At 35.9% G+C, this 27,481-nt stretch overlaps 2 protein-coding genes across 4 annotated transcripts; both read right to left on the reverse strand.

The window, feature by feature from the left end:
• Positions 1-2,240: 2,240 nt before the first annotated feature.
• Positions 2,241-10,669, reverse strand: nkl.2 (NK-lysin tandem duplicate 2). 2 transcript variants are annotated; one of them, XM_073926910.1, is made up of 6 exons: positions 7,957-10,669; positions 6,754-7,167; positions 6,530-6,594; positions 4,566-4,664; positions 4,077-4,234; positions 2,241-3,989 (listed from the first exon to the last, which is right to left on the reverse strand). In XM_073926910.1, exons 2-6 carry the CDS (start codon positions 6,794-6,796, stop codon positions 3,929-3,931), a joined length of 426 nt encoding a protein of 141 aa, XP_073783011.1. In that variant the 5' UTR covers positions 6,797-7,167; positions 7,957-10,669; the 3' UTR covers positions 2,241-3,928.
• A 788-nt stretch (positions 10,670-11,457) lies between these two features.
• On the reverse strand, positions 11,458-26,955 carry nkl.1 (NK-lysin tandem duplicate 1). Of its 2 annotated transcripts, XM_073926909.1 has the most exons (7): positions 26,315-26,955; positions 24,815-24,919; positions 15,084-16,017; positions 14,860-14,924; positions 11,905-12,003; positions 11,665-11,822; positions 11,458-11,580 (listed from the first exon to the last, which is right to left on the reverse strand). In XM_073926909.1, the coding sequence occupies exons 3-7, from the start codon at positions 15,124-15,126 to the stop codon at positions 11,511-11,513; spliced, it is 435 nt and encodes a 144-aa protein (XP_073783010.1). In that variant the 5' UTR covers positions 15,127-16,017; positions 24,815-24,919; positions 26,315-26,955; the 3' UTR covers positions 11,458-11,510.
• Between the last annotated feature and the right edge of the window lie 526 nt (positions 26,956-27,481).

Below are 27,481 nucleotides of genomic sequence, written 5' to 3' on the forward strand. Positions count from 1 at the left end.
CCTGTACTGCATGTCTTTTTACTGTGGGGGAAACCAGAGCACCTGGAGGAAATTAATTTATTTCCTCAAAACACTACACACAATACCCCATAATGACAATATGAAAAAAGATTTTTTGAAACTGTTACAAATTAATTCTAAATAAAAAACCTGAAAAATCAAATGTACATCAGTGTTCACAGCCTTTGCCATGACGCTCTGAATTGAGCTCAGCTACATTCTGTTTCCACTGTTTCCATTCTTGATGTTTTAGCAGCTTAATTGAGTTCACCTGTGGTCAATTCAGTTGATTGGACATGATTTGAAAAGGTATACACCTGTCTATATAAGGTCCCAGGGTTGATAGTGCATGTCAAAGCACAAACCAACCATGAAGACAAGGGAATTGTCTCTAGACCTCTAAGACAGGATTGTCTCCAGGCGCAAGGTTGGGGAAGGGTACAGAAAAGTTTTTGCTGCTCTGAAAGTTCTAATGAGCACAGTGGCCTCCATCATCCGTAAGTGGAAGATGTTTAGAACCACCAGGACTCTTCCTAGAGCTGGCCGGCCATCTAAGCTGAGTGATCGGGGGAGAAGGGCCTTATTCAGGGAGGTGATCAATAACCCGATGGTCACTCTGTCTGAGCTCCAGTGTTCTTCTGTGGAGAGAGGAGATCCTTACAGAACGACAACCATCTGTGCAGCAATCCACCAATCAGGCCTGTATGGTAGAGTGGCCAGATGGAAGACACTCCTCGCCTGGAATTTGCCAAATGGCATCTGAAGGACTCTCAGACCATAAGAAACTAAATTCTCTAGTCTGATGAGACTGAATGAAACCTGCTTCAGAGTGCTCTTGACCTTAGACTGGGGTGACGGTTCATCTTCCAGCAGGACAATGACCCAAAGCACACCGCCAAAATATCAATGGAGTGGCTTCACAACAACTCTGTCAATGTCCTTGAGTGGCCCAGCCAGAGCCCAGACCTAAATTCTATTGAACATCTCTGGAAAGATCTGAAAATGGCTGTACACCGTTGCTTCCCATACAAGCAGATAGAGCTTGAGAAGTGCTGCAAAGAGGAATCGGAAAAAATTCCCAAAGACTGGTGTGCCAAGCTTGTGGCATCATATTCAAAAAGACTTGAGGCTGTATTTGCTGCCAAAGGTGCATCAACAAAGTATTGAGCAAAAGCTGTGAATACTTCTGTACATCTGATTTTTCAGGGTTTTTATTTTGAATAAATTTGCAACAGTTTCAAAAACTCTTCTTTCACATTGTCATTATGGGGTATTGTGTGTAGAATTGAGGAAATAAATTAATTTAGTCCGATTTGGAATAAGGCTGTAACATAAACAAATGTGGAAAAAGTGAAGCGCTATGAATACTTTCTGGATGCACTGTACATGTTATTATAAAAACATGGAACCTGTCAATCAATTTGGTGGACAGGGAAAACCGCACTTCTACGTCACTTTGTTGTGGGCCTCAAAATCACTGCTATTTGAGTCCTGTTTTAACGTCAGGAAATAAAAATAAAAAAGACTTGTTAAGTTTATATCACTCTAATATGACAGTGGACACACTATACATACAGACAGTTCTGTCCAAACAGCTTACAAAAGTTAATTATTGCATAAAAGGTCTCCTTTAAGACAGATTTATACAGACTTATATTTTCAGACTATATATTTTTATGGTTTTGAATTCCTAGACTGCATGGAGTTTGCAAAAAAACGAATTCCATATACTATAATTCAAAATGTCATATAAGATTCAGTTTTATTAAATTACACTTGTCAATAACCAATGTGCACCATTAAAATTCACATAGTTTTGTCATATTTGTAGCTCCATACATGGTCAGTTGTTTAAAATTATTTGGCGATGCAATAAAAAAATTCAAAAGGTTATTTCATGTATTCTATAACTCAGCTAATATGAGAAAAACATGACAAGGGAGGAAATGGCTTGTGTGGTTAATCAAAATCTCAATTAATTATTTAAATGGCATCAATACATTTCATAATTGCTCATTTAATGCATCTAGTTTAGCATCTGATGGAAGTTATTATGCTAGTTTTGTGGCAAAAGGGCTCATGATAAGTGTGATGTGTGTGGAAATGTAGTATAAATTCACACATTCGTGTTAGATGGTCTCAGAAGGTACCACACAGGAAGTGTCATACTCAAGTTTCCTTCGTTTTTCTCGACTTTACAATGCAGTTAAGTTTAATACTTACTTGAGAGAGAAAAAAATATCTGTCAGCACTTAATGCACAAGTTTTATTTCAAGTTACAATTTCCAGAAACCATTCATGGGCTATTTTGCACTTTAAAGTGTTGCTATTACACTTTTTTTCTTTTCTTTTTTACAAGATGTGTATACAAGGTGTTAGGCATATTATGAGATGTATGTTCCCTGAAGAAAAGAGCGAAAGAGGGTTCAGAAACAGTGCTTACTGATAAAGTGAATATTTCCTTTAGGAGTGTATTTATAACTTGTATAACTTTATAACAATTTTTTTTGCATGTTTAAACAATAAAATGGCACACCAAAAGTAGTTGAAAAGAGTAAAAGCAAGTTAAGTTTGTGTGAAACTCATCTCTGTGTCCTGGTAGTTTGATGGTTAGCCACAAGAAGCCTTCATTCAGCTGAAGCTACAACCAAATGTCACGCACAGCTGACTGAATTACGGCAGACTGAACTACTGTTTATTCTCTTAAGTCTAGACTTTTCAAAACATACTTTTATATGGAGCCAGATCAGTCTCAAAAATAATACATTTGCAAAATAAAATTCATAGATTCACAACAGAATTCGGCGAGGCGCAGTAGGTAGTGCTGTCGCCTCACAGCAAGGTCGCTGGGTCGCTGGTTCGAACCTCGGCTCAGTTGGCGTTTCTGTGTGGAGTTTGCATGTTCTCCCTGCCTTCGTGTGGGTTTTCTCCGGGTGCTCTGGTTTCCCCCACAGTCCAAAGACATGCGGTACAGGTGAATTGGGTAGGCTAAATTGTCTGTGTGTGTGAATGTGTGTGTGGATGTTTCCCAGAGATGGGTTGCGGCTGGAAGGGCATCCGCTGTGTAAAAACTTGCTGGATAAGTTGGCGGTTCATTCCGCTGTGGCGAATGAATGAATAACAGAATTCACATTCACAAAATCAAATTCGTAAATAGAAAACACGATTCAAAAATACACAAATCCAATTCGAAAATTCAAAACACGATTCATAAACACACAGATCCAATTTGTAAATGTAAAACACGATTCATAAACACACAATTCCAATTTGTAAATTTAAAACACGAATCATAAATGCACAAATCCAATTCGTAAATTCAAAACACAATTCATAAACATGTAAATTCTTTTCGGAAATTTAAAACATGATTCATATGCAAATCCAATTTATTTAGTGGAAATATAAGTTTGATTAATTTTTAACATTTTTACTGATGAATTCACAAATTTTGTTTACAAAGTGGATGTTTGTAAATGTGATTTGTGCTGTGCATGTATGAATTTCATTGTGTAAATATAATACTTTGAGACTAATCTGGCTCCATATTTTTAAACCTATTTGTTTTATTGCATTTTTTTTTATCCTAAAAGCATTTGTATTTGTTTTTAAATATCATTTGTAAGTCGCTGAGAAAAAAATGCACTCTTCTTAAATACAAAAAGCAATGATCTAGTTTGAGACTCTTTGCAGATTTGATTGTGCGTTTTATGTAAACCATTAGTCTGGGTAGTTAAAAAAGACACAACGTGCAGCATATACTTCTGACCTGAGATTGAAAGCTCTTTACATTTAGAAAGCTCAGAACAATGATTTAAGAAAATAATAATAACAAAAGAAAACACAGAAAGCAGATTTTTATACAGTCATATATTTAATGAGCTTTCACTGTAATTCATATGCTTCATTCACATCTTTTTATTCTCATTCACAGCTTGCTATAAGCCTGCTCATGAATAAAAATGAACTCTTTAATGGGTGGTTCAGATCTAGAACAAACAAAATGCAAAATATTAAAATCTCCTCAGTTAATTCAATGTGTTGCCATAAACAATGAGCATTTCTGTAGTACTTACTTGCAGGCGTGCACTTTAGTACAGATGGTGTTTGGTCCGTCGTCGTTCATCAGCTCGTCGATCAGAGTGTGTATGTGCTTCTGAATAAATTTCTTGCACTGACTTTTCAGCACTACAGCTTTATTACAGATGTTCATCAGATTGTTTTTGATTTCATCCTGAGGGAAAAGATGTGTTTTAGTCAAGGCCACTGTTAACAGTTTCCTGTAGAATCTATGGTAACTCACTGATAGCAGGATGTTGTAAATCAGTTAAAGCAAAGATACAGTATTTACATGTTCAGCACCAGTTATCTTGCTCTATTATGTATTTTGTATATCTTTGCTGTAAAATATACAGTAATTTTCAAAATGCAGCTAAAATACAGTACTGCATAACCGTCTTACAGTAAATTACAGTTTATATTACAGTTAAATATTGTATAAATCACAAAAAATCCTTAACAGTGCATGGTCAGTTCAAAAACGTGGTATTAATAATGACACTCACCGGCGTTGACTTAGTGGAAAGTCTCTTCTTCACCTGATTCATGATGTATTTACATATTGTGCATTTACCGGGAAACTTCTGCTTTACCATGTTGTCTTCCTGAAAACACACCAAACCGATATGTATCATCAAACAATTAAAATTATACTTCAGATTATCCAGCACAATTGCTCTACAAATCTCTTAAATAACTCAAGAAGACAATACAGAGACTATGAACAAGAGTTAGCTAGTTATTTATACCTCTTTATTGCATAAATAAACCAGCTAAAAGGGAATGCACACTTGTATATTATTGTTTTTTAATAAAATTCTTCATGTGACATTAATATAATACCCTTTCTGTTCTTTACTAATATTCTTAAAGGGATAGTTCACCCAAAACTGAAAAATCTGTCATCATTAACTCGTTGTTTGACTTGTTTGAGTTTCTTTCTTTTGTTAAACACAAAAGAGGAATTTTGAAAAATGTTGGGCATCTGTAAGCATTGACTTCCATAGTGTGAAAAACAAACACCATTGATGTCAATGGTTACAGGTTTCCACATTTTTCTAAATATCTTCTCTTGATGAAAGAAGGAAAGTCATAAAGCTATGGTTCCACATGTGGGTGAGTAAATGGTGGGTACATTTTCATTGGGTGAGCTGTCCCTTTAAATAAAACTTTAAACATCATGGAAAGTGTTTTTCATTCATTCATTTTCATCAGATTAGTGTCTATTTCAGAGGTCGCCACAGCAGAATGAACCACCAACTATTCCAGCATATGTTTAATGCAGTGGATGCCGTTCTAGCTGCAACCGAGTGCTGAAAAACACCCATACACTCTTGCATTCACTCACACTCATACACTACAGCAAATTTAGTTTATTCAATTTATCTATAGTGCATGTCTTTGGACTGTGGGGGAAACCGGAGGAAACCAATGGGAACACGGGGAGAACACGCAAACTCCATACATACATGCCAACTGACCCAGCCGAACCTTTGCCCTTTTTGCTGTGAGGCGAAAATGCCAACCACCGAGCAACTGTGCTGCCAGTTTTGTTTTTCCTGAATCGTTTTAGTTGGATGTTTGTCTAAAGATTTAAAAATATAATAGCTATTTCACACAATTTTAGATGTAACCATCTTTCCCATTGATTTTGGATAAAAGCATTGCTAAATGAAGAAAAGTAAACGTTCTTATTGTGTTCCAAATTAAATATTAAAATGGGATGTTTCCTTAACGTTCGTAATAGCAAGAAAACATTTAAAAACAAAACATAACAGATGTTTCAGGGAATAATTCAAAAATAATATTGCAATATAAAATCATGCATAAAAACTTGCTTTGCTCTTTATATATATATATATATATATATACGTAAGACGTCAAGCATCCATGCATCAAAAAAAGTCATTATTTTAAAGTATACACTTAAAGTGATAGTTCACCCACTATCTAAAATTCTCACCTTTTACTTGAGTTTCTTCTATTGAACAAGATGGTATTATCGGTATATATTAAATACCATCTGAGATCTTTGAAGACACTTAATACACAAATACGCTTCACTGAACATGTATTACTATTACATGTAAATATTATTCATTTTGAAACAACAATATATACTGTATAACGGCCGATTAACTACGTTTATATAAATATCTAACGGTTTATGTACTGCAAACCCTCTAAATAAGTGATGTACACCTTTTGTGGAGCTGGATAGCATTGGATTGATACTTGTTGTGAAAATCACTATGCAAGTAAACTTGAATTAAATAAAATATTTTTAGATGCTGGTCGGCACCCATTTTCTTCCTACAATGGAAGTTGATGGGTGCCAGCAACCAACATTCTTCTAGGCATCTTCTTTTGTGTTCAAATGAAGAAAGAAACTCATAAAGATTTACACATTATGGTGAATAAATAAATCAATTTTCTTTTTCTCCCTTTAACAAACTTTACTGATGCTTACAGGAGTTTCTTCAAGTTCATCCTCAGCAGAGTCCACTTCACGAACCTCCCAGTGAGCTGCAGAGACTACAAACAAATTCACAGTAATTAATAACAAGGTAAAGCAAGTGAATCTTCATGCACAATATCCAAAGCTTTGATATTCAGTCAGAAACAGTTCAACAAACAGCTCTCATCATAATACACAATTCACACTAGGTTAGAACTGAATTAGTGATGTTTTACCTGCATATATGAGCAAGCCGACCAGAAAGATGTTGCGGAGCATCTTAGCAGACGATTTCTGACCGAATTGAAGAAGAAACTTTCAGACTCTGAAGCTCAGTGGTCCTCTGAAGCCTTTGAAGCTCATCTTATAAAGGCTCTGCGTTCACCGCAAGTGAGCATCTCTTTCCAACCACAAACCACAGGAGGTGTTAGAAGGTGCAACAAAAAATAACGGAGATGCTTTTGTTATATATTCTGATAAAAGATTCATGACACTACTTTTGTTCTTTAAAGCATTTTTCAAGAAATCACACTTAGCTGATAATCAATAAAGCGTATTTGGCATGCTGTCCAGGGAGAGAGCCCTGAGCTCGTAATATCCTCGAGCCTGGGGTTCCCTCCCGTTAGAAAAGAGTTCAAGCTCAGGTAGGTCTCGAGAACTCCCCTGCTTGTCGCCGTGTGAGAAGTGTAAACTATAAGGTTGTCTTAGGTGATAATTTGGTTTAGTCGATTGCTAAGGTTTTGTTTTTGGACTGTGGGAGAAAACTGGGGAACCCAGGGAAAACCCACGCGAACATGAGAAGAACATGTAAACTCCGAACAGAAACACCGACCAGCCCGATAGGAGGTTTGACCAGCGGTGCTCTTGCTGTGAGGCAACAGTGCTAGCCACTGGGCCACCGTATCGCCCAATCGGAAAAAAGGGGTGGGAGTAGTGGTGGAGTGGGGGAGGATAGTTTGGGGGGGGGGGTAACTGGAGTGAAAACTCTGGTTATTTAAAATGCTTCCTTAATCATCTAATAGGGCTAATTACGGAGCTAATGAGGAGCCAGCCGTGTTGATCATAAGCACGTGATCCTCTCTAAATTAGTTTATGAATAGACCACACAAGTTATACTTACAAGTTTATACATTACCCATATAGAAATCTAATATACAGTATGACAATATATGCAAATTACATTCAGTATTTGACATACAGTACAAGTCCATATTTAAATGTCACATGTATAAATTGTCATACAGTTGTGTGAAATAGTGTTTGCCCCCTGATTTATTATTATTTTTTTTTGCATATTTGTCACACTTGAACATTTCAGATCATCAAACTAATTTAAATATTAGTCAACACAAATCATGTAGTTTTTATGAAGGTTTTTATTATTAAGGGATAACATAAAACAAAACTACATACCCCTGAGTAAAAAAAAAAAAAAGTACATATAAACTGTATATACAACTCCAAGTCATTCTACTTTGGCTCTCGGCGAAAGCGGACACATTTTTTTCCTCTCTCACCCGTATTTCTTCTGGCTGGCTCCTTTTGTCTTATTCTATCTCTGAGGCTCTCCTTGCCCTGCTTTCCAAACAATCAGAAATTATAGATTTAATCATCTGGTTTCTGAACACAATTGACACCATCTTTTTGACGAGAAGCCTGGGTCCGGGGGAACCCAACTGTCCTGCAGGAACGTTTGCTGCTGGATACATCATGGACGGGTGGGAGAAGTAGCACATTGTTTGTCTGGCTGCTTTGTCCCCGGAGGATAATGAAGACGTCTATTTATTTGGAACTTTGATAACAGGATTTCTGCTGATAGGCTTAGGTGGGGCCCTGGGGTATTGATGATTAATGAAAGCCCACCAAGCTGGCCAGCTGGATTTAAATGGTGGTAAGCAGGCCTGTTAGCACCCAGACTGTGGTTATGGACCGCAAATTGGAAAGCTTTGTGGAGAAACTAGCGGCAACAAGATTTGGACAGAACTGAAGACCAGTGACGGACATTCGATATCTGTAAAATTGGCAGATATTGACCCAAATTTGAAAACCTTTTTCTCTTTCGGCTTCCCTGCAACACTCCTGCCAGAAAGCCTCAGCTGGAGACAAACAACTTGATACAACAAGAAACGCTCTGAAGTCCTGCTCCCTGTCAAGGACACCTGTTGAGACTCTACAGGCTTCCAATTTCGGGGTCCAATTTCGCTACATGTAAAAGTGTATGTGACAAATAAAGGCTTTTTCATCATCATCATCAGAAAAAGTTGGGACAGTATGGAAAACGCAAATAATTAAAAAAGAAGTGATTTCTAAATTATTTACTTGACTTTACATTGCAGACAATACCACAGCACATTATTTAATGTGTTCGTCATGGTTTTTATTTTTAAAATAAACACGTGTTCCAGTTTTGGTTCTTGCAAGAACCAAAAAAAAAAGTTGTAACATTAAATAAAGTTGTAACAGTTAAACATTTACCACTTTGTAGAGTTGCCATTCCTTTTCACAACACTTAAAAGTCGTTTAGGGACTGAAGATACCAAGTGATTAAGTGCTTCAGGTGTAATTTCATTCTATTCTTCCTGAAAACAAGTCTTAAGGTTGGCAACAGTACGGGGTCTTTGTTGTCACATTTTGTGCTTCAAAATGCTCCACATGTTCTCTATTGGATACAGCTTGGGACTGCAGACAGGCCAAAATTTTATTGCACCAAACAGAAAATGTAAAAGGTGTGGGGTATAAAAATAACATTTTAGGAGGATATTGTATAAACTCACTTGTATTTATCTCTTAATATATACAGTTAAAACCAGAAGTTTACATACACTGTAAAAGACACATAACCATTTAAAAAAAAGTTGTTAATGTTAATGTGACTAAACTTTTTCTCTTTTAGGTAAGTTAGGATTATCAAATTTGTTTCTGTTCTGCTTAATAGCAGAATAATGAGAGAGAGAGAGATTTTATAACTTTTCTTGAAAGTCAAGTTTACATACAATAAGATTATTATGCTTCTGAAAAAGCTCAGATGATGGTGTCAAGGGTTTGGAAGTTTCTAATTGACTAATTGACAACATTTGAGTTAATTGGAGGCACAACTGTAGAATAGTATTTAAGGTAAACTTCAAACACACTGCTTCCTTGTATGACAGCATGGGAAAATCAACAAGCCAGAATCAACAAAAAAGCCAGAATACAATTTGCTAAATGACACTGGGAAAAATATTTTTTGGAGACATGTCATGTGGTCTAATGGAACTAAGATTGAACTGTTTGGCCATAATGACCAGTGTTACATTTGGAGGACAAAGGGGAAAGCTTACAAGCCTAGAAACACCATCCCAACTTTGAAGTATGGGGGCGGCAGCATCATGTTGTGGGGCTGTTAAGCTGCTGGAGGAACTGGTCCACTTCACAGCATAGATGGCATCATGAAGAAAGAACATTATGTAGAACTACTGAAGCAACATCTCCAGGAAATTAAAGCCAGGAAATTAAAACTTGGTCACAAATGGGTCTCCAAAACAGACCATGACCCTAAGCATAAAGCCAAATTAGTTAAAATGTGCTTTAAGGACAACAAAGTGAATGTTTTGAAGTGGCCATCACAAAGCCCTGATCTCAATCCTATAGAAAATTTGTGGGCAGAGTTGAAAAAGCTTGTGCGAGCAAGACAAATCTGACTCAGTCACACCAATTCTGTCAGGAGGAATAGGCCAAAATTTCTTCAAACTATTGTGAGAAGCTTGTGAAAGGATACCCAAAACGTTTGAACAAAGTTATACAGTTTAAAAGCAAAGCTAAAAAAATGAAAAATTAAGGAAATGTGTGTAAACTTTTGACTGTCTAGAAATTAATAAACAAGTCTCAAAAAAAAATCTCTCATTATTCTGGCATTTAGCAAATGTAAATGATTTAGGTCAGTGGTCCTCAAACTTTTTTCATCAAGTACCACCTCAGAAAATAATTGTCTCTCCAAGTACCACCATAATGAGCAGTATTGAAATACAGTAGCGTAGTAAGCCCAGTAAAGCAGCTACAGTTATGCACAATTCAAAAACATGGCAGATTAATTCCTATTATTAAGAATATTTATTATTGTCAACCCATTTAAACACAAATAGTCTGAACGTTAACACTGTACTGTGCTTGCGTAAAAAAAAAATATAAAAACGTCAACATTTAAATTAAAATGTGCTTAAGATAAAAAGAAAAGTGCTGTACTTAAATGTAAAGTATTAACACATCTGAAAATGTTGTCTGGACCTCAGAAATATAGGTTATATGTAATATATTGAATATTAATATCTGCCATATTCATAAATAAATAATTTTGGATAAATTTTGAAATATATGTAGCATGTACATATTACATATTTGATTCCTCTATACCACTAGAAGGAAGCCTGCGTACCACTAGTGGTACACGTACCACAGTTTGAGAACCACTGATCTAGGTTATCCTAAAGGATCTAAAATAGTAAACGTTTAGTATGATTTACCATCAGCCATTAAAAAAAATGGTATGTTCCTTTATTTAGAGTGTATGTAAACTTCATGGTTCAACTGTAGGTTGGATTTACTAAATTGTTAAAGTTAAGTCAACTATTTGCTTTAAAGACAACAAGCTGACTGACTTTTGACTGACTTTTTAAGGATATTTATGTCGTGACAGAGACAGGTCTGAAGATCTTGAACAGGATGGATGTAAATTAAATACACTTACATAAACACTGTGTAGTTAATGTATTAAATGTTGATGAAATCCATTGATTTTTTTTGGCAGATTTGATTGTATGGTTTATGAAAATCATTAGTCTGGGTTGTTATAAAAGATACAACTTGCAGCCTACAGTTCTGACAGATTGAAAACTATTTACAAATAGGAGGCTCAGAATAATGTAAAAACATAATAATAACACAAGAAAAAAACACACAGCAGATTTCTATGTAGTCATATATTTAATGAGCTTTGACTGTAATGCATTTAATGCATTCACATCTTTTCATTCTCATTCACAGCCCGGTCATGAATAAAATTGAACTCTTTTCTGGGTGGTCCAAATCTAGAACAAAAAATGCAAAATATTAAAATCTCCTCAGTTCAATCAATGTGTTTCTGTGAAAATGAGCGTTTCTGTGGTACTTACTTGCAGACCAGCGCTTTAGCACAGATGGTGTTTACTCCGTCATTCGTCATCAGCTCGTCGATCAGAGTGTGTAAATGAGTCTTCACAAATTTCTGACACTGACCTTTCAGCAGCCAAGCTTTTTCACAGAGGTTCATCAGTTTGTTTTTGATTTCATCCTGAAGGAAAAGACGTGATTAGTTAAGGCCACTGTGAAAGGCATAGTCGGTTTAATAATGTGGTATTAATAATGACACTCACTGGCGTTGAGTCAGCGGAAATTCTTTCCTTCACATGCTTCATGACATATTTACATAAACTGCACATGCCGGGAAACTTCTGCTTTACCATGTTGTCATTCTGAAAACACACCAAACCGATATGAATCATCAAACAATAAGTATACATCAGATTATCCAGCACAATCGGTCTCTAGGATCTGAATCAGTCTTTTTATCTAGGAGTTAGGCGGCATGGTGGCTCAGTGGTTAGCACTGCCACCTCACAGCAAGAAGGCAACTGGTTTGAGTCCCAGCTGGGTCCTTTGGCATTTCTGTGTGGAGTTCGCATGTTCTCCCCATGTTCTCGTTGGTTTCCTCTGGGTGCTCCGGTTTCCCCTACATTCCAAATACATGTGTTATAGCTGAATTGCATGAACTAAATTGGCCGTAGTGCATGAGTTAATGAGTGTGTATGGTTGTTTCCCAGTACTGGGTTGTGGCTGGAGGGATATCAACTGCATAAAACATATGCTGAAATAGTTGGCAGTTCATTCCACAGTGGCCATCCTTTTAAATTGGTGACTTAACCAAAGGAAAATGAATAGAGTTAACTAGTTATTTATTACTACCTCTTAATTGCATAAATAACCCTGCAAAGTGGAAACACAATGTTAGATATTGTTTTCTATTAATATTTGTCATGTGACATTTATATAATGCCCATTCTGTTCATCACCAGTATTCTTACACTGCAAAAAATGCTTTTCTTACTTAGACTTTTTTGTCTTGTCTCTAGTCCAAATATCTGAAAATTCCTAAATCAAGAAGAATTTTCTAGACAAACAAAACATATTGTTTACTATTGAGAAATAATATCCTTAAAACAAGCAAAATAATCTGCCCAATGGGGTAAGCAAAATAATTACGTCAAAAGAAAAAACAAGATTATTTTGCTTACTCCATTGGCAGATTATTTGAGAGGGTGCTCGCTGCAGAGCCATTTGAGGAGAGCTGAGCTCCAGCGAGGGGGAGCATGAGCTGTCGCTCCTCCTCCTGTAAGCTGTTTTAATGCGTACACCAACCCCACCCCTAACCCTACCCCCAGTGACATCACTCGTAGAAGAAGTGCAAAAAAGGTGGAGCTCAAGCTTAAGCTCCCCCTCGCTGGAGCTCACCTCTCCTCAAATGGCTCTGCAGCGAGCACCACTTGGATTATTTTGCTTGTTTTAAGGAAAAACTCACTTAATATTGGCATATTATTTCTTAAAACGAGACAATATGTTTTGTTTGTTTAGAAAATGGCTCTTGATATAAGAAATTTTAGATATTAGGTCTAGAAACAAGACAAAAAATCTAAGCAAGAAAAGCATTTTTGCAGTGTAAAGGGATAGTTCACCCAAAACAAAAAATCTGTCATTTACTCATCCTTCACTTGTCACAAACCTATTTCAGTTTCTTTCTTCTGTTGAACACAAAAGATATTTGGAAAAATGTTAGAAACGTGTAACCATTGACTTAAATGGTATTTGTTTCTCATACTAAGAACACCAACAGTTGCAGGTTTCTAACAATTTTCAAAATATCCTCTTTTGTGTTCAAGAGCTATGACTTTCTCTTGAGGGTGAGTAGTGAATTTTTATTCTTGTGTGAATTATGCCCTTAATTTAAACTGTTACTTTATACATCATGGGAAGATTTTTATCTCCAGAAATGTTTTAGTTGGATGTCTGTCTAAAGTTTTCAAATTATAATAACTATTTCACAACATTCAGATGTCACCATCTTTCCCATTGGCTTTGGATAAAAGCATTGCTAAATGAAGAAATGTAAACATTCGTATTGTGTTGCAAATAGGCATGAGATGATAACTGTTTTCAAGGTTTATCGTAGTTTGGAAAAGTCAAGGTTTTAAAACTGCCAAAATTTTCTGCTATACAATTCCTAAGATATGTGTAGGATTTTTGTTGTTTGTTTTTAGGACAACAGTACCTGTAGCAGAAAAGAAATCAAAGAATACCGTTTTAAATTGTAAAGAAATCTCTGTCGAAACTAATGAAGACAGCAGAAGTCAATAAATAAAAGAATTTTTTAGCCTGGCATGTTTGCTCTAAAATATTTTAAATGTGTCTCAAAATAAAATATGTTGTGTTCAAATGGGAAATTTAAAAATATATATATTCATCAAGACATGTAAAACGAACATATTTTAGAGCAGTAATCACAATACAGTCAAACCATGATATTTTTATCCAAGGTTGTTATACTGTCAAAATCTTATACCGGCCCATGCCTAGTTGCAAATTAAATTCTAAAATGGGATGTTTCCTTAACATTCATATTAAAAAGAAAACATTTAAAAACAAATCACAGCAGATGATTCAGGGAAAAATTCAAAAATAATGTTAAAATTAATAATCATTACCATAAAAACATTTTTTCTTCTATTTTTGTATGAGGAATGATTATAACAGATGTCATGCATCAAGAAAAGTCATTATTTTAAAGTATACACTTGTTTAAAGTGATAGTTCACCCCAAAATAATAATTCTACCATTATTTACTCGCCTTTTACTTGAGTTTCTTTCTTCTATTGAACAAAAAAGATGAAATTTTGATATTTAAATGATATATTTCAGTGCTTGAAGAGATGATACCAACCAATCTTCAAGGACACTTAATACTCTTCACTGAACATCTATTAATATTACATGCAAATATTATTTCTTTTGAAAGGTATATACACTATATACTGCATAAGTGCAGGTTAATACGTTTATATTTTGCTTTGGATTTATAATTGTTGTGAAAATCCCTATACAAGTAACTAGAATTGAATGAAATATTTTGATTGGGTGCCAGCAACCAGTTTTTTTTCAAGATATCTTCTTTTGTGTTCAACAGAAGAAAGAAACTCATAAAGATTTACACATTATGTAGAATAGATAAGGTATTTTTCCCTTTTCTTTCCTTTTAACAAACTTTACTGATGCTTACAGGAGTTTCTTCAAGTTCATCCTCAGCAGAGTCCACTTCACGAACCTCCCAGTGAGCTGCAGAGACTACAAACAAATTCACAGTAATTAATAACAAGGTAAAGCAAGTGAATCTTCATGCACAATATCCAAAGCTTTGATATTCAGTCAGAAACAGTTCAACAAACAGCTCTCATCATAATACACAATTCACACTGGGTTAGAACTGAATTAGTGATGTTTTACCTGCATATATGAGCAAGCCGACCAGAAAGATGTTGCGGAGCATCTTAGCAGACGATTTCTGACCGACCTGAAGAAGAAACTTTCAGACTCTGAAGCTCAGTGGTCCTCTGAAGCGTATGGAGCTCTTCTTATAGAGCTGTGCATTCACCGCAAGCATCTTTTTTTTTAGCCCCAAACCATACACTTTGTTAGGAGGTGTGAATACTGGAGAATGTTTTTAATATTCTAATAAAAAATCAATGACACTACCTTTGTTTTTTATAGCATTTCAGTTACACTTACAACTTTACTCCTTATCCGTATAGCTATCTGATATAGCATATGGCAATATATGCAATATACAAACAGTTGAATTCGAAATTATTAGCTCTCCTGAGTCCTGTGAATTTAATTATTTTTCAAATATTTTCCAAATTATGTTTAAAAGAGCAAATAATAATAATAATAATAATAATAATAATTTACAGTATTTCAAATATTTTTTTTTCTTCTGGAGAAAATCTGGTTTGTTTTATTTCTGCTAGAATGAAAAAAGTTTTTAATTACAGAACAGACCATCATTATACAGTGATTTTTCTAACTACCCCAACCTCCCATATTAATCTAGTTAAGCCTTTAAAATGGACTTAAAGCTGAATACTAGTATCTTTATCTACAAGTTGCAAAAAACATGAAATAGTGGATAACCTATTCAGGAGTGGCTGGCCGACTAAAATCATCCCAAGAGCTAAACTCATCCAAGAGGTCACAAAAGACCCCACAACAACATCAAAAATCTGCATGCCTCACTTCCCTCAAATAAAGTTTTGCGGTGTACAGAAATATCCAGAAGGAGAATGTCCAGTCATCTGTTAGTGACCTCAAGCAGAAGCAAACTTGGGTTCTGCAGCAGGATAATTATCCATGGCACACCAGCAAGTCAACTTCTTGATGGCTAAAAGAACAAAACAAAATGAAGACCTTAGAGTGGCCCAGTCATAGTCCTGACCTGAATCCAATTGAGATGCTGCGGCATGACTTTAAAAGTAGTTGATGCTAGAAGACTCCAGTGTGATTCCTCCAAAATTCCTCCACAGTGCTGTAACAGACTGTTAGATGGCCCAACTATTATTAGGTGTAGTGAGCAAACAGTTTTTCAGAAAGGGCTATGTAGTTTTGTATTTTGTTTTCCTTTAATAATAAAAACCTACATTTCAAAACTGCATGATGTGTTCACTTGTGTTATCTTTGACTATTATTTAAATTAGTTTGATGATCTTAAACAATAGGCAAGGCAAGTTTATTTATATAGCACATTTCATACACAGTGGCAATTCAAAGTGCTTTACATAAACAGGAATAAAAAAGACAAGTTTAGGAACAAAATGCAGGCAATAAAAAAGATTAAAAACAGCTAAAAACTAATTAAAATGAGTTAAAAATGGTTATAAAAGAATGAAAAAGAAAACGAAAAACATAATAGCACAATCTGTCGAACGTAGCACAGTGCTCATACAGTAAAGGCACTGCTAAACAGATGTGTTTTCAGTCTCGATTTGAATGTGCCTAATGTTGGAGCACATCTGATCATTTCTGGAAGCTGATATTTACTCTTTTTCAGACCATTCTCTGTAAACCCTAGAGACGGTTGTGCATGAAAATAAAATAAAAGTAGATATAAAAATAAATACAAATCTTTTATTGTAATTTTATTTTCTTCATTTTAATATTACTGGCACCACCACTTTCTATCACGTTCTTAACTTTAATAAGGTCAATAAAGTGTTTGCCCCTGTTGTAAAAAAATTAATGAGTGAAAAGAAGAGAGAGAACCCAGTCCAGGAGACTCGAAACAAGCAGAATTCCTTTATTGAGACGTGTTGGTTAATCTGCAGTCATACAGCGTCTTTAAGATGTCCATGTGTCTGCAAGAGCCTACTAGAGGTCTGCAGTCTGCAAGTTCTCTCACAAGTCTCACACAAGTCTGAATTAAGACAAAGATTTCATGGCTATATTGTGTTCTTAGGAGGAGGGGATATAGCTAAACAAAGCATGCAAATTCAGTATTGGAGTCAGCATGGCATAGGTGTTAAAAAACGACCCAGCTACTGACCACACAAGTTAATCAACATAGGGTTTCTGTAGCATAAAAGCAAAACCCGAAGACAAAGACAGAGTCATTTAAAGCATTTGCATCACTGGCTTAGCCTGTAGTCAGAGAGATAAAGGTTAAATGTCCCTCCTAGCTGGGATGTTAATGAAATTATATAATTAAAAACCAAAGAATATAACTTTTCAGTTATACGTAGATTATTGTTCATTTGGAATTAGTTGATAGAAATTTATGTTTCCACACCCCTTACTAATTTGTTATTCTTGCAGGTTTGTCAAGTGCAAAAATAAGAAACTAGTAAGGGGGCAAATACTTTTTCACACCACTTTATCTGCAACTTATATTTTGAAATATTGCAAAAATGGCCGTTTCATATCTTTTTTTTACACATTAGAATTTGAAATATGCACAAATAAGTTAATCTATAATAGATATAATTGTATATACACTCACTGGCCACTTTATTAGGTACACTTTACTAGTACCAGGTTGGACCCACTTTTGCCTTCAGAACTGCCTTAATCCTTCGTGGCATAGATTCAACAAGGTACTGGAAATATTCCTCAGAGATTTTGTTCCATATTGATATGATAGCATCACGCAGTTGTTGCAGATTTGTCCGCTGCACATCCATGATGCGAATCTCCCATTCCACCACATCGCAAAGGTGCTCTATTTGATTGAGTTCTGGTGACTGTGGAGGCCATTTGAGTACAGTGAACTCATTGTGATGTTTAAGAAACCAGTCTGAGATGATTCACGCTTTATGACATGGTGCGTTATCCTGCTGGAAGTAGTCATCAGAAGATGTGTACACTGTTCATCAAGTGATGTACATGGTCAGCAACAATACTCAGGTAGGCTGTGGTGTTGACACAATGCTCAATTGGCACTAATGGGCCCAAAGTGTGCCAAGAAAATATCCCTCACACCATTACACCACCAGCAGCAACCTGAACCAATAATACAAGGCAGGATGGATCCATGCGTTCATGTTGTTGATGCCAAATCCTGACTCTACCATCCGAATGTTGCAGCAGAAATCAAGGCTCATCAGCAACGTTTTTTTTTAATCTTCTGTTGCCCAATTTTGTTGAGCCTGTGCTAATTTTAGCCTCAGTTTCCTGTTCTTAGCTGACAGGAGTGACACCTGGTGTGATCGTCTGCTGCTGTAGCCCATCCGCCTCAAGGTTGATTGTGTTGTGCAATCAGAGATGCTCTTCTGTATACTTCTGTTGTAACGAGTGGTTATTCGAGTTACTGCTGCCTTTCTATCAGCTCGAGCCAGTCTGGCCATTCTCCTCTGACCTCTGGTATATCAACAAGGCATTTGCGCCCACAGAACTTCCGCTCACTGGATATTTACTCTTTTTCAGACCATTCTCTGTAAACCCTAGAGACGGTTGTGCATAAAAATAAAATAAAAGTAGATACAATAATAAATGCAAATCTTTTATTGTAAAGTAATTTTATTTTCTTCATTTTATTATTACTGGCACCACCACTTTCCATCAATATTGTTCTTAACTTTAATAAGGTCAAGGAAGGAAGTCTCATAATGACTGTTAAGTGTTTTTTACACGACCCTGGATGCTAACTTCTGTCTTTCACACCCTTTAATTTTGAAGATGAACACTAACTGTTTCCCACCTCTGAACCACCCATCCCTAGTTCTTCTGAAGACTATTATTTGCGTCATAAGTTTGACACTCATGGTCATAATGGGTGATTAATTATAGACCCGATACTCACCTTTGCATGTCATAGCCATTTACTGAAGAAATTTCACAGCTTCTGACTGTTAACAGCAAGCCAGCTGCTCAAAGTCCTCATTTGTTTGATGATCTGTAGAAGTTTAAAAAAACACAGGGCCGGGCAATAAAATGGGTATCGATTTTAATTGACCGAACACCATTGTCAATATCGACAAAAAAAGCTTCAGTATGAATCGCTATAGTTTTATTAAAAAGTGGCTGATGAGCGTGCGCCTTGGAAACAATGCCAATAAGCTTAGTCACTTCAGGTCAGAATAACAACATGTAAAAATGAGTGTCGTATAGCAGCAGTGAGGAGATTGTAAATAAAAAAGGATGTCGCCAGAGTGGCTTTTTGGTTTCTTTTCTTGTGCATCCCAGCCACTAGCTCCCCATCTGAAAGATTTCTTAGCGTAGGGGGTAATATAGTCATCCAACTTCACAAATTGTAATGTTGCAGTATGTATTTGAATATTGATGGTTGGTTCCTTTACTTGAAAGCTCAGATACGATTATCATAATTTGTGTTGTTGACAAAGTTTGAGGTTTACTGTATCATTATTATTCACATCTTAAAGTTTGTTTTCTCATTGCACACACTTTGCAAGAATTTTATTATCCAGTTTAAGAGTCTCTTCAACACTTATGTTTAATTTATTATAAAGATATCAGATATTTTGTTTAAATATTTTTGTTTTTGACTATTAAAATTGTTTGCCTTGGTAATGTTGGTTAAATAAAGTAGTTAAATAAATAAAAAACCCTAAATGCATTGTTAAAAAATATTCAATAATTATCGATATCGAATGATATGAAACATGATATTGTGATAATTTTATTTGCAATATCGCCCAGCCCTATGTTACACCATCATCTCTTTTCCTTGTCCACTTCATCAATGCCTTCTCTTGCTGAAAATACTTTAGATCCTGCTAAAATATTACACTCACAGATTTAAATATATGTAGATTATTTCACTCATACCTGTGACTAAAAACAGGTGTATATTAAAATTGATATACATATTAGCAATCATTTGTTTTAATATTTTGAATGCTTTGTATTAATATGCTTATTGTTTTGTTCATTGGCGGCTGTGTTCATAACAGCACACAATATTTATAGATTATTTACTATTTTCACTTCTTACAATAGCTGTCTGGAATACTTGATTCTGATTGGTCAGTCACGATATTCTAAGCAGGTATGTTATTCCCTTATAACAACTGCTCAAACTAATAAGTCTTATCTGGGTAGTTTGAATCATCTTCACTATCATCAGTGAACATGTCATTCATTCATTCATTCATTCATTTATTCATTTATTCATTCATTCATTCATTTTCCTGTGACTTAGTCCCTCATTTTCAGGGGTCACCACAGCAGAATGAACTGCCAAATATTCCAGCATATGTTTTACACAGGGGATGCCCTTTCAGCTGCAACCCAGTACTGGGAAACACCCATACACTCGCTATCACACACTCACTCATACACTATGGCCAATTTTGTTTAGTTCGTCCAATTCACCTAAAGCTCATGTTTTTGGACTGTTGGGGAATTCGAAGCAACTTGAGGGTATCCACGCCAACATGGGGAGAACATGCACACAGAAATGCCAACTGACCTAGCCGGGACTCGAATCTGTAACCTTCTTGCTGTGAGTTAACAGTGCTAACCACTGAGCCACTGTAAATACGTTCACATCAATATATCTAAGCTTGTCCGCACGCCACTGCTTTTGACTGTTGTTCAATTAACCGCCATCTTGTGACAGAATAATAGGTTAGTGTATGCTCCATTCAGCCCTGTTTATTTTCTTTTAGCAAATGAAGAACGAATAAACTACTATTATGGATTTTGTGTCTACTTTTTGCTTCGAGGCAAGTAGCCATGTAATAAGCAGAATAAAGTACATCCAGGTGGTTTTCACAGAATAAAGCCCTTCACGTCGGGTTGTTGGGTTTTATTCTGGAATAGCAACCGCCCAGATGTACTTTATCTCTTACATGTTAATCTGGCCTTCGACATGCCCAAGATATGGATTGAAAATATTATTATATGATGATTCTTTATAGGCTTTTATAGGTAGACAACTTCGTTCTGTCATTTTCCTTCAGCTTAGTCTCTATTTCAGAGGTCACCACAATGGAATGAACCACCAACTATTCCAGCATATATTTTACACAGCGTATGCTCTTCCAGATGCAACCCAGTACTGGGTAACATCTATACACACTCATTCTTACACACACACACATACTTAAATTATTCAATTTCGTTCAAACGTTCGTTCAAACGTATTCAAACGTTTTTCATCTGGCCCAAATCTTGTGTGCCGCCTTAAAGACGGTGCCACCACTGCCAAACCCGGGCCATGTTTGGCCACATGCTGTATGCCAGTGCCGGATGAATACCTGCTGTGCCAGCTTTATGCCAAATCTGGGCCAGAATTCTTTGCTACTAGGGAAGACTCGGCAAACTGAATGGGTGAGTGTGTGGCTTAAACAGTGTGTGCAATCAGTCTCTGACAATCCTCAGGTGGTGTGAATGTAATCAGTTTAGATGCGGAAGCATGTGTGTCTGGGCGAAGTGCATGTATGAATATGTAGTCCAGAAATGGCGGAATTGTAGTCCATGAGTATTGTTAGTGCAATCTAGCGATCTTATGGAATACGATCGCTGGTAATCGTGACAATATACATGTATGTGTGTATTTATATATATATATTTATATATATATATGCACCATATTACGGAGACCGGAAGGGACGTGATGGTGGGGGGAAAAACTGTGTGGGAGAAAAAAATTATTTGTGGGAAAAAAAAAACAGTGATAGAAAGCCCGAAACTATTTATACCTTATAATGCCACAAAAGCTACCCTGTTTGGTTATTATAAACATTAGTTTCATGAACATTTACATGTTTTCTTCTCGCCGTGTTGGCGTGGGTTTCCTCCGGGTGCTCCGGTTTCCCCCACAAGTCCAAACACATGCACTATAGGTAAATTGGGTTAGCTAAATTGTACGTAGTGTATGTGTGTGACTGAGTGTGTATGGGTGTTTCACAGTGATGGGTTGCGGCTGAAAGGGCATCTGCTACATAAAACATACTGTATAAGTTGATGGTTCATTCCACTGTGGCGAGCCCTGATTAATAAAGGGACTAAGCTGAAAAGAAAATGAAAAAAATAAATGAAAATATTTTCGTTTTCCTACTAAAACCTTCCTCAAAGACATCCTATTGTGATTAAACAATTAAATTGAGGAAGGTGGACATGTTTAGGCTCTCATTTCTGAAAATGTGTACCAGTTTCTATAGTACAGGAAACAATGAGCATTATTTGCGTGACACTGGTTATGAGTAATTATTTATAGACCTGACAGAGGAGTAACACATTCACCTTTGCATGACAAAGTCGTTTCCTTTTCATGAAAGTGTTTGTGTCATTTTAAATAGAAAGGAAGAGAGCACATTTAAATGCCACACGCTATTGATTTTACCAGCAAAAATGTGTTGAGTACTTCTTATAAATTATCAGTCTAAATGATTTAGAAAGATGAGGAAGGCCTTATTTTGCAAGCTGCTTACACTATGAAAAAAAATTCTAATGAACTGCACAGTCTATTTAAGATCATATATAAAATAATAATTTTAAGAAGTTCATAATTTGAGGACCAAAAAAAGTGTCTAAATATGAAAGAAATAAAAAGAGAAAAACTGCCTGAAATATTCTCTGATGTCAAAATGTTAAGGGCAAAATGAAAAAAAAAAAAAATAAATTATATATATATAATTATTATAAATATTATATTATATTATATTATATTATATAATTATATATATATAATTATTAAAAATTATATATATATGCAACATAATATTCATTCATTCATTCATTTTCCTTCAGATTAGTACCTTTATTTAACAAGGGTTGCCACAGTGGAATGAACTGCCAACTTATCCAACATATGTTTTACACAGAGGACGCCCTTCCAGCTGCAACCCAGTACTGGAAACATCCATACACACTTATTTACACGCATACACTATGGCCAATTTAGTTTATTTAATTCACCTAAACACGTGTTCGGACTGTTGAGGAAACTGGAGCACCCGGAGGAAACCCACCTTGACGCTAATTGTCAGTCTGTGTTTATATCAGTCCAAAAGCGATATTTGTATGAAAATATCTTACATTTTCTTACAGTCTCTTCCGTGGTGAAATATTATCCAATTCAATTCAATTCACCTTTATTTGTATAGCGCTTTTACAATGTAGATTGTGTCAAAGCAGCTTCACATAGAAGATCATAGTAGATTGAAACTGTAGTTCAGTTTTCAGTGTTTAAGTTCAGTTCAGTTTAGCTCAGTTCAGTGTGGATTAATAATCACTACTGAGAGTCCAAACACTGACGCGCAAATTCATCGATGTGCAGCTCTACAGATCCCGAACTATGCAAGCTAGTGGCGACAGCGGCGAGAAAAAAACTTCACCAATTGGCGAAAGTAAAGAATTAAAAAACCCCGAGAGAAACCAGACTCAGTTGGGCACGACCATTTCTCCGCTGGCCAAACGTCTTGTGCAGAGCTTCAGTCAAGGCGCCGTAGGCAGGAAGCTGGACCTTACCGAAGACTCGTCTGTCCCTGGAGCGTCATTGGATTCAGTCTCATGCTCTCCACTCCTCCATGACCACCACAGTAGCTGTTCAGGATACGGCCTGGTCCAGGATATGGAAACCTTGGGATCATCTTGTCGCTGGTCTTGGATCCAATCAGTGGCGCTGCATAGTCTGAGGGCCGCGGGATGAATATCCCCAGGTGGAAATGAAGAATAAAGAGAATAATTAGCATAGCTGCTGTTCATAGTGTATATAAACGAGATGCAGAAACCAGCGTGAAGCACATTCAGGTATTATACTGCTAAGTGATGCACTAAGTGTGTGCTTTACTAAACAGATAGGTCTTTAATCTAGTTTAACTGAGAGAGTGTGCCTGAGCCTCGAACATTATCAGGAAGCCTGTTCCAGAGTTTAGGAGCCATAAATGAGAAGGTTCGACCTCCTTTACTCGACTTTGCTATTTCTACCAGAAGCCAGAAGACTTTTGAGATCCTAAAGAGCGAGACAGAAGGTTGGTTAGATAAACAGGAGCTGGATTATTTAAAGCTTTATAGGTAAGAAGCAATATTTTAAATTCAATACAAAACTGAACAGGCAGCCAGTGTAAGGAGGATAAAATTGGGGTGATATGATCATATTTTCTAGACCTGGTTTTAGACATATTACCCAGTAACCTTCAGAATAACAACCTCCCCTTCTCCACTCCACTTTCAGATCTACATTTCAAATAAAACATAGAGAAGAAATTAGTGTATGGCTGTTAAAACTATCAAATATTTTTGCTAGTTGGATGCTTTTTCAGCTTTTGAGAAAATGTGAAATATATACATATTTATATATATACATTAGCAAACAGATTAATTATCAAAGTAAAGTATCAAATATTAGTAACAGACACATCTGTTTAGCTGTGCCTTTACTGAATGAGCACTGTGCTACGTCCGACAGATCATACTATTGTGTTTTTCTTTTTGTTTTTCATTCTTTTATAACCTGTTTTAACTCATTCTCAATCTGTTTTTATGTTCTTGTCTTTTTTATTCTTGTTTATGTAAAGCACTTTGAATTGCCACTGTGAATGAGATGTGCTATATAAATAAACTTGCCTTACTCTACCTTTAAAAGTATGGCGGATTTATATGGAAATTACTTGCATGACATTCATGTTTGGATTTCACATATGAACGTCCAGCTTTTTCCAGCCTCCGGCGCATAGACTGCAGCTCTGCACAAGAAGTTTGGCCATTGACTTTTATTTTACCTTCTTTCTTTCCAAGCGTTCCAGCTCCTCCTTCAGGAAGTGTTTCTCTCGTTCGATCCTCTGTTTCTCTGCTTCTTCTCGGGCTTTGGCTTCAGCCTCTTCTCGCTGCAAAGACACATAAAACCACATCATACATTCATTTATTACACATCTCTAAAATACCTAAAAGTCTAGTGCCATGTCACATATGGGACCCCACGTTTGGCTTGTTAGTGTGGTCCAATAATGTCGTTTGACCGTGTCCAGTCAGCTGCTTCAATCAGCTCTATCAGTGGTTATCAGCTGATAGATATGGGCCAGTAGGGGCCTTCCGGGCAGTAAATGTCACTCAGAAGGCTGTTATCATCCATTCACATTGTTAATCAGCTATACTAATAGAGAAGACTCCAGATCTGTTTTTACATTACTGTGACGGTTAAGGTAGGGGTAGGCATTAATAAAATATAACTATTGGGACATTTAATAAATAATATAAATAATTCTCGTTAACTTCCGGCTGCAGCCGTTTGTGATCTATAGCTGATTAACCATGTGGATGGATGATAACAGTTATCTGAGCCTACCAGTAGGTGCAGAAGGCACCTAATAGCCCATATCTATTAGATGATAACCACTGATAATGCCCATTCAATCGATAACATTCGAATCAGCTGGTCCAGTCTACTGTGAGAAAAATTATGACATCTCACAGTTATGAAGGCGTTATCCTTGTTACTGACAGAAATGAAAACTATTATTAAAATATAAGTACTAGATGAAATATTACCTGTTAAAAGTGACAACTAAAAAACAATAATTATACAAAATTAAAAATTAATGTAAAAAAAAATTTGTATATATATATATATATATATATATATATATATATATATATATATATATATATATATATATATAACAAAAAAGTTTGCTGTTATTTATTTATAAAATTACAAAAATTTTAAAAACTATATTATATAAAAAATTTAGACCTACACATATATAAATAAATACTACAACTAACTAAATAAAGCTATATAGAAATATTAAAATAATTTATAATATGTGTAATTATATTATATAAATGTTTATTCATAGAATTTATATTTATAAAAAATAAACCGAAAAAACATTCAAATTTTACAAATCACAATTAAAAATAATAATTTAATTTAATATTTAAATATGCATTTACATTTATATATATATATATATATATATATATATATATATATATATATATATATATATATATATATATACACAATTAAAATAATAACGGTCTGCATTATGAACGAGTCAGTGATTCAGCAGGTAAAGAACTTTCAGAATGAATAAAACGTGTGCCTTTTAAAACTTCCCTTTGCTGCCACAATGTGGAAGCAGATGCCAAATAATAATTTATAAATACATTTATTTATAAACAGAATTTATAAATAAATGCATTGCACAAATATATTTAACTTCATCTCATAGCTTATATATTAATTTAAGTATGTCTTAAACTCAAACATTTCTCACCTTTCTACGACAAATCTGACGAGAAACACCTGGGGGAAAAACCTGAAGCACGACTCGAAGCTCTAAAAGATAATTTATTCATCAAATGAAATGCAACCGGAGAGCAGTTTTTGTGGACTCTCACTGTCACTCTTTTACGGAACCCCGGAAGGGACGTAGTGGAGGAGAAAAAAAATGGGTGGGTGAAAAAAAAAATAATGGGTGAAAGAAAAAAAATGGGTGGGAGGAAAATATATATTTCTAAGTTTTTTGCGTTCTCTCGCAAAGTTTTGCGTTCCCTCGCAAAGATGTTTTGCGTTCTCTCGCAAAGATGTTTTGCGTTCTCTCGCAAAGATGTTTTGCGTTCTCTCGCAAAGATGTTTTGCGTTCCCTCGCAAAGATGTTTTGCGTTCTCTCGCAAAGATGTTTTGCGTTATCTCGCAAAGATGTTTTGCGTTCTCTCGCAAAGATGTTTTGCGTTATCTCGCAAAGATGTTTTGCGTTCCCTCGCAAAGATGTTTTGCGTTCTCTCGCAAAGATGTTTTGCGTTATCTCGCAAAGATGTTTTGCGTTCCCTCGCAAAGATGTTTTGCGTTCTCTCGCAAAGATGTTTTGCGTTCTCTCGCAAAACTGTTTCTCCACAAACACTTCCTGTTCACTGCACTCACGTAAACCCTCCCGTTTTTGCCGAAATTCTCCCGTATTTTACCATTCTATCCCACTTTCTTTACATTACTGTGCGTATGCTACCTATGAACCAGTGAATGCATGTATAAGCGCTGACTGACAAACGCGCTTCGTACAATAAACTGATCCCAGATCAGCGTCTGTACACGCCATTTACAGAGGAGCGGGTGTATGTTTAAACAGACAAATACACTGAATAATATGAAACATCTCCGTCCTGCATGTTTTATTTTAAACAGCTTATTTTCTCTTAAATGAGCACAAACAGTTTCTATGGACTGCTTTCATTATAGATCTGTGCATTCTTACAGAGACACCTCTGTTATCAAACTAAACAAAACATGAGATTCATTTGCTGCGCACTTGTTTGATAACAGAAGTGTCCCTTTAAATGGCGCGTACAGACCCTGGTATGGGATCAGTTTATTGTATGGAGCGCGTCTGTCAGTCAGCGCTTAAACATGCATTCACTGGTTCAGAGGTTGCAAAGTGAAAGGCGAC

This window comes from Danio rerio, chromosome 17 (genome assembly GCF_049306965.1).
Source record: "Danio rerio strain Tuebingen ecotype United States chromosome 17, GRCz12tu, whole genome shotgun sequence".
Classification (NCBI taxonomy): domain Eukaryota; kingdom Metazoa; phylum Chordata; class Actinopteri; order Cypriniformes; family Danionidae; genus Danio; species Danio rerio.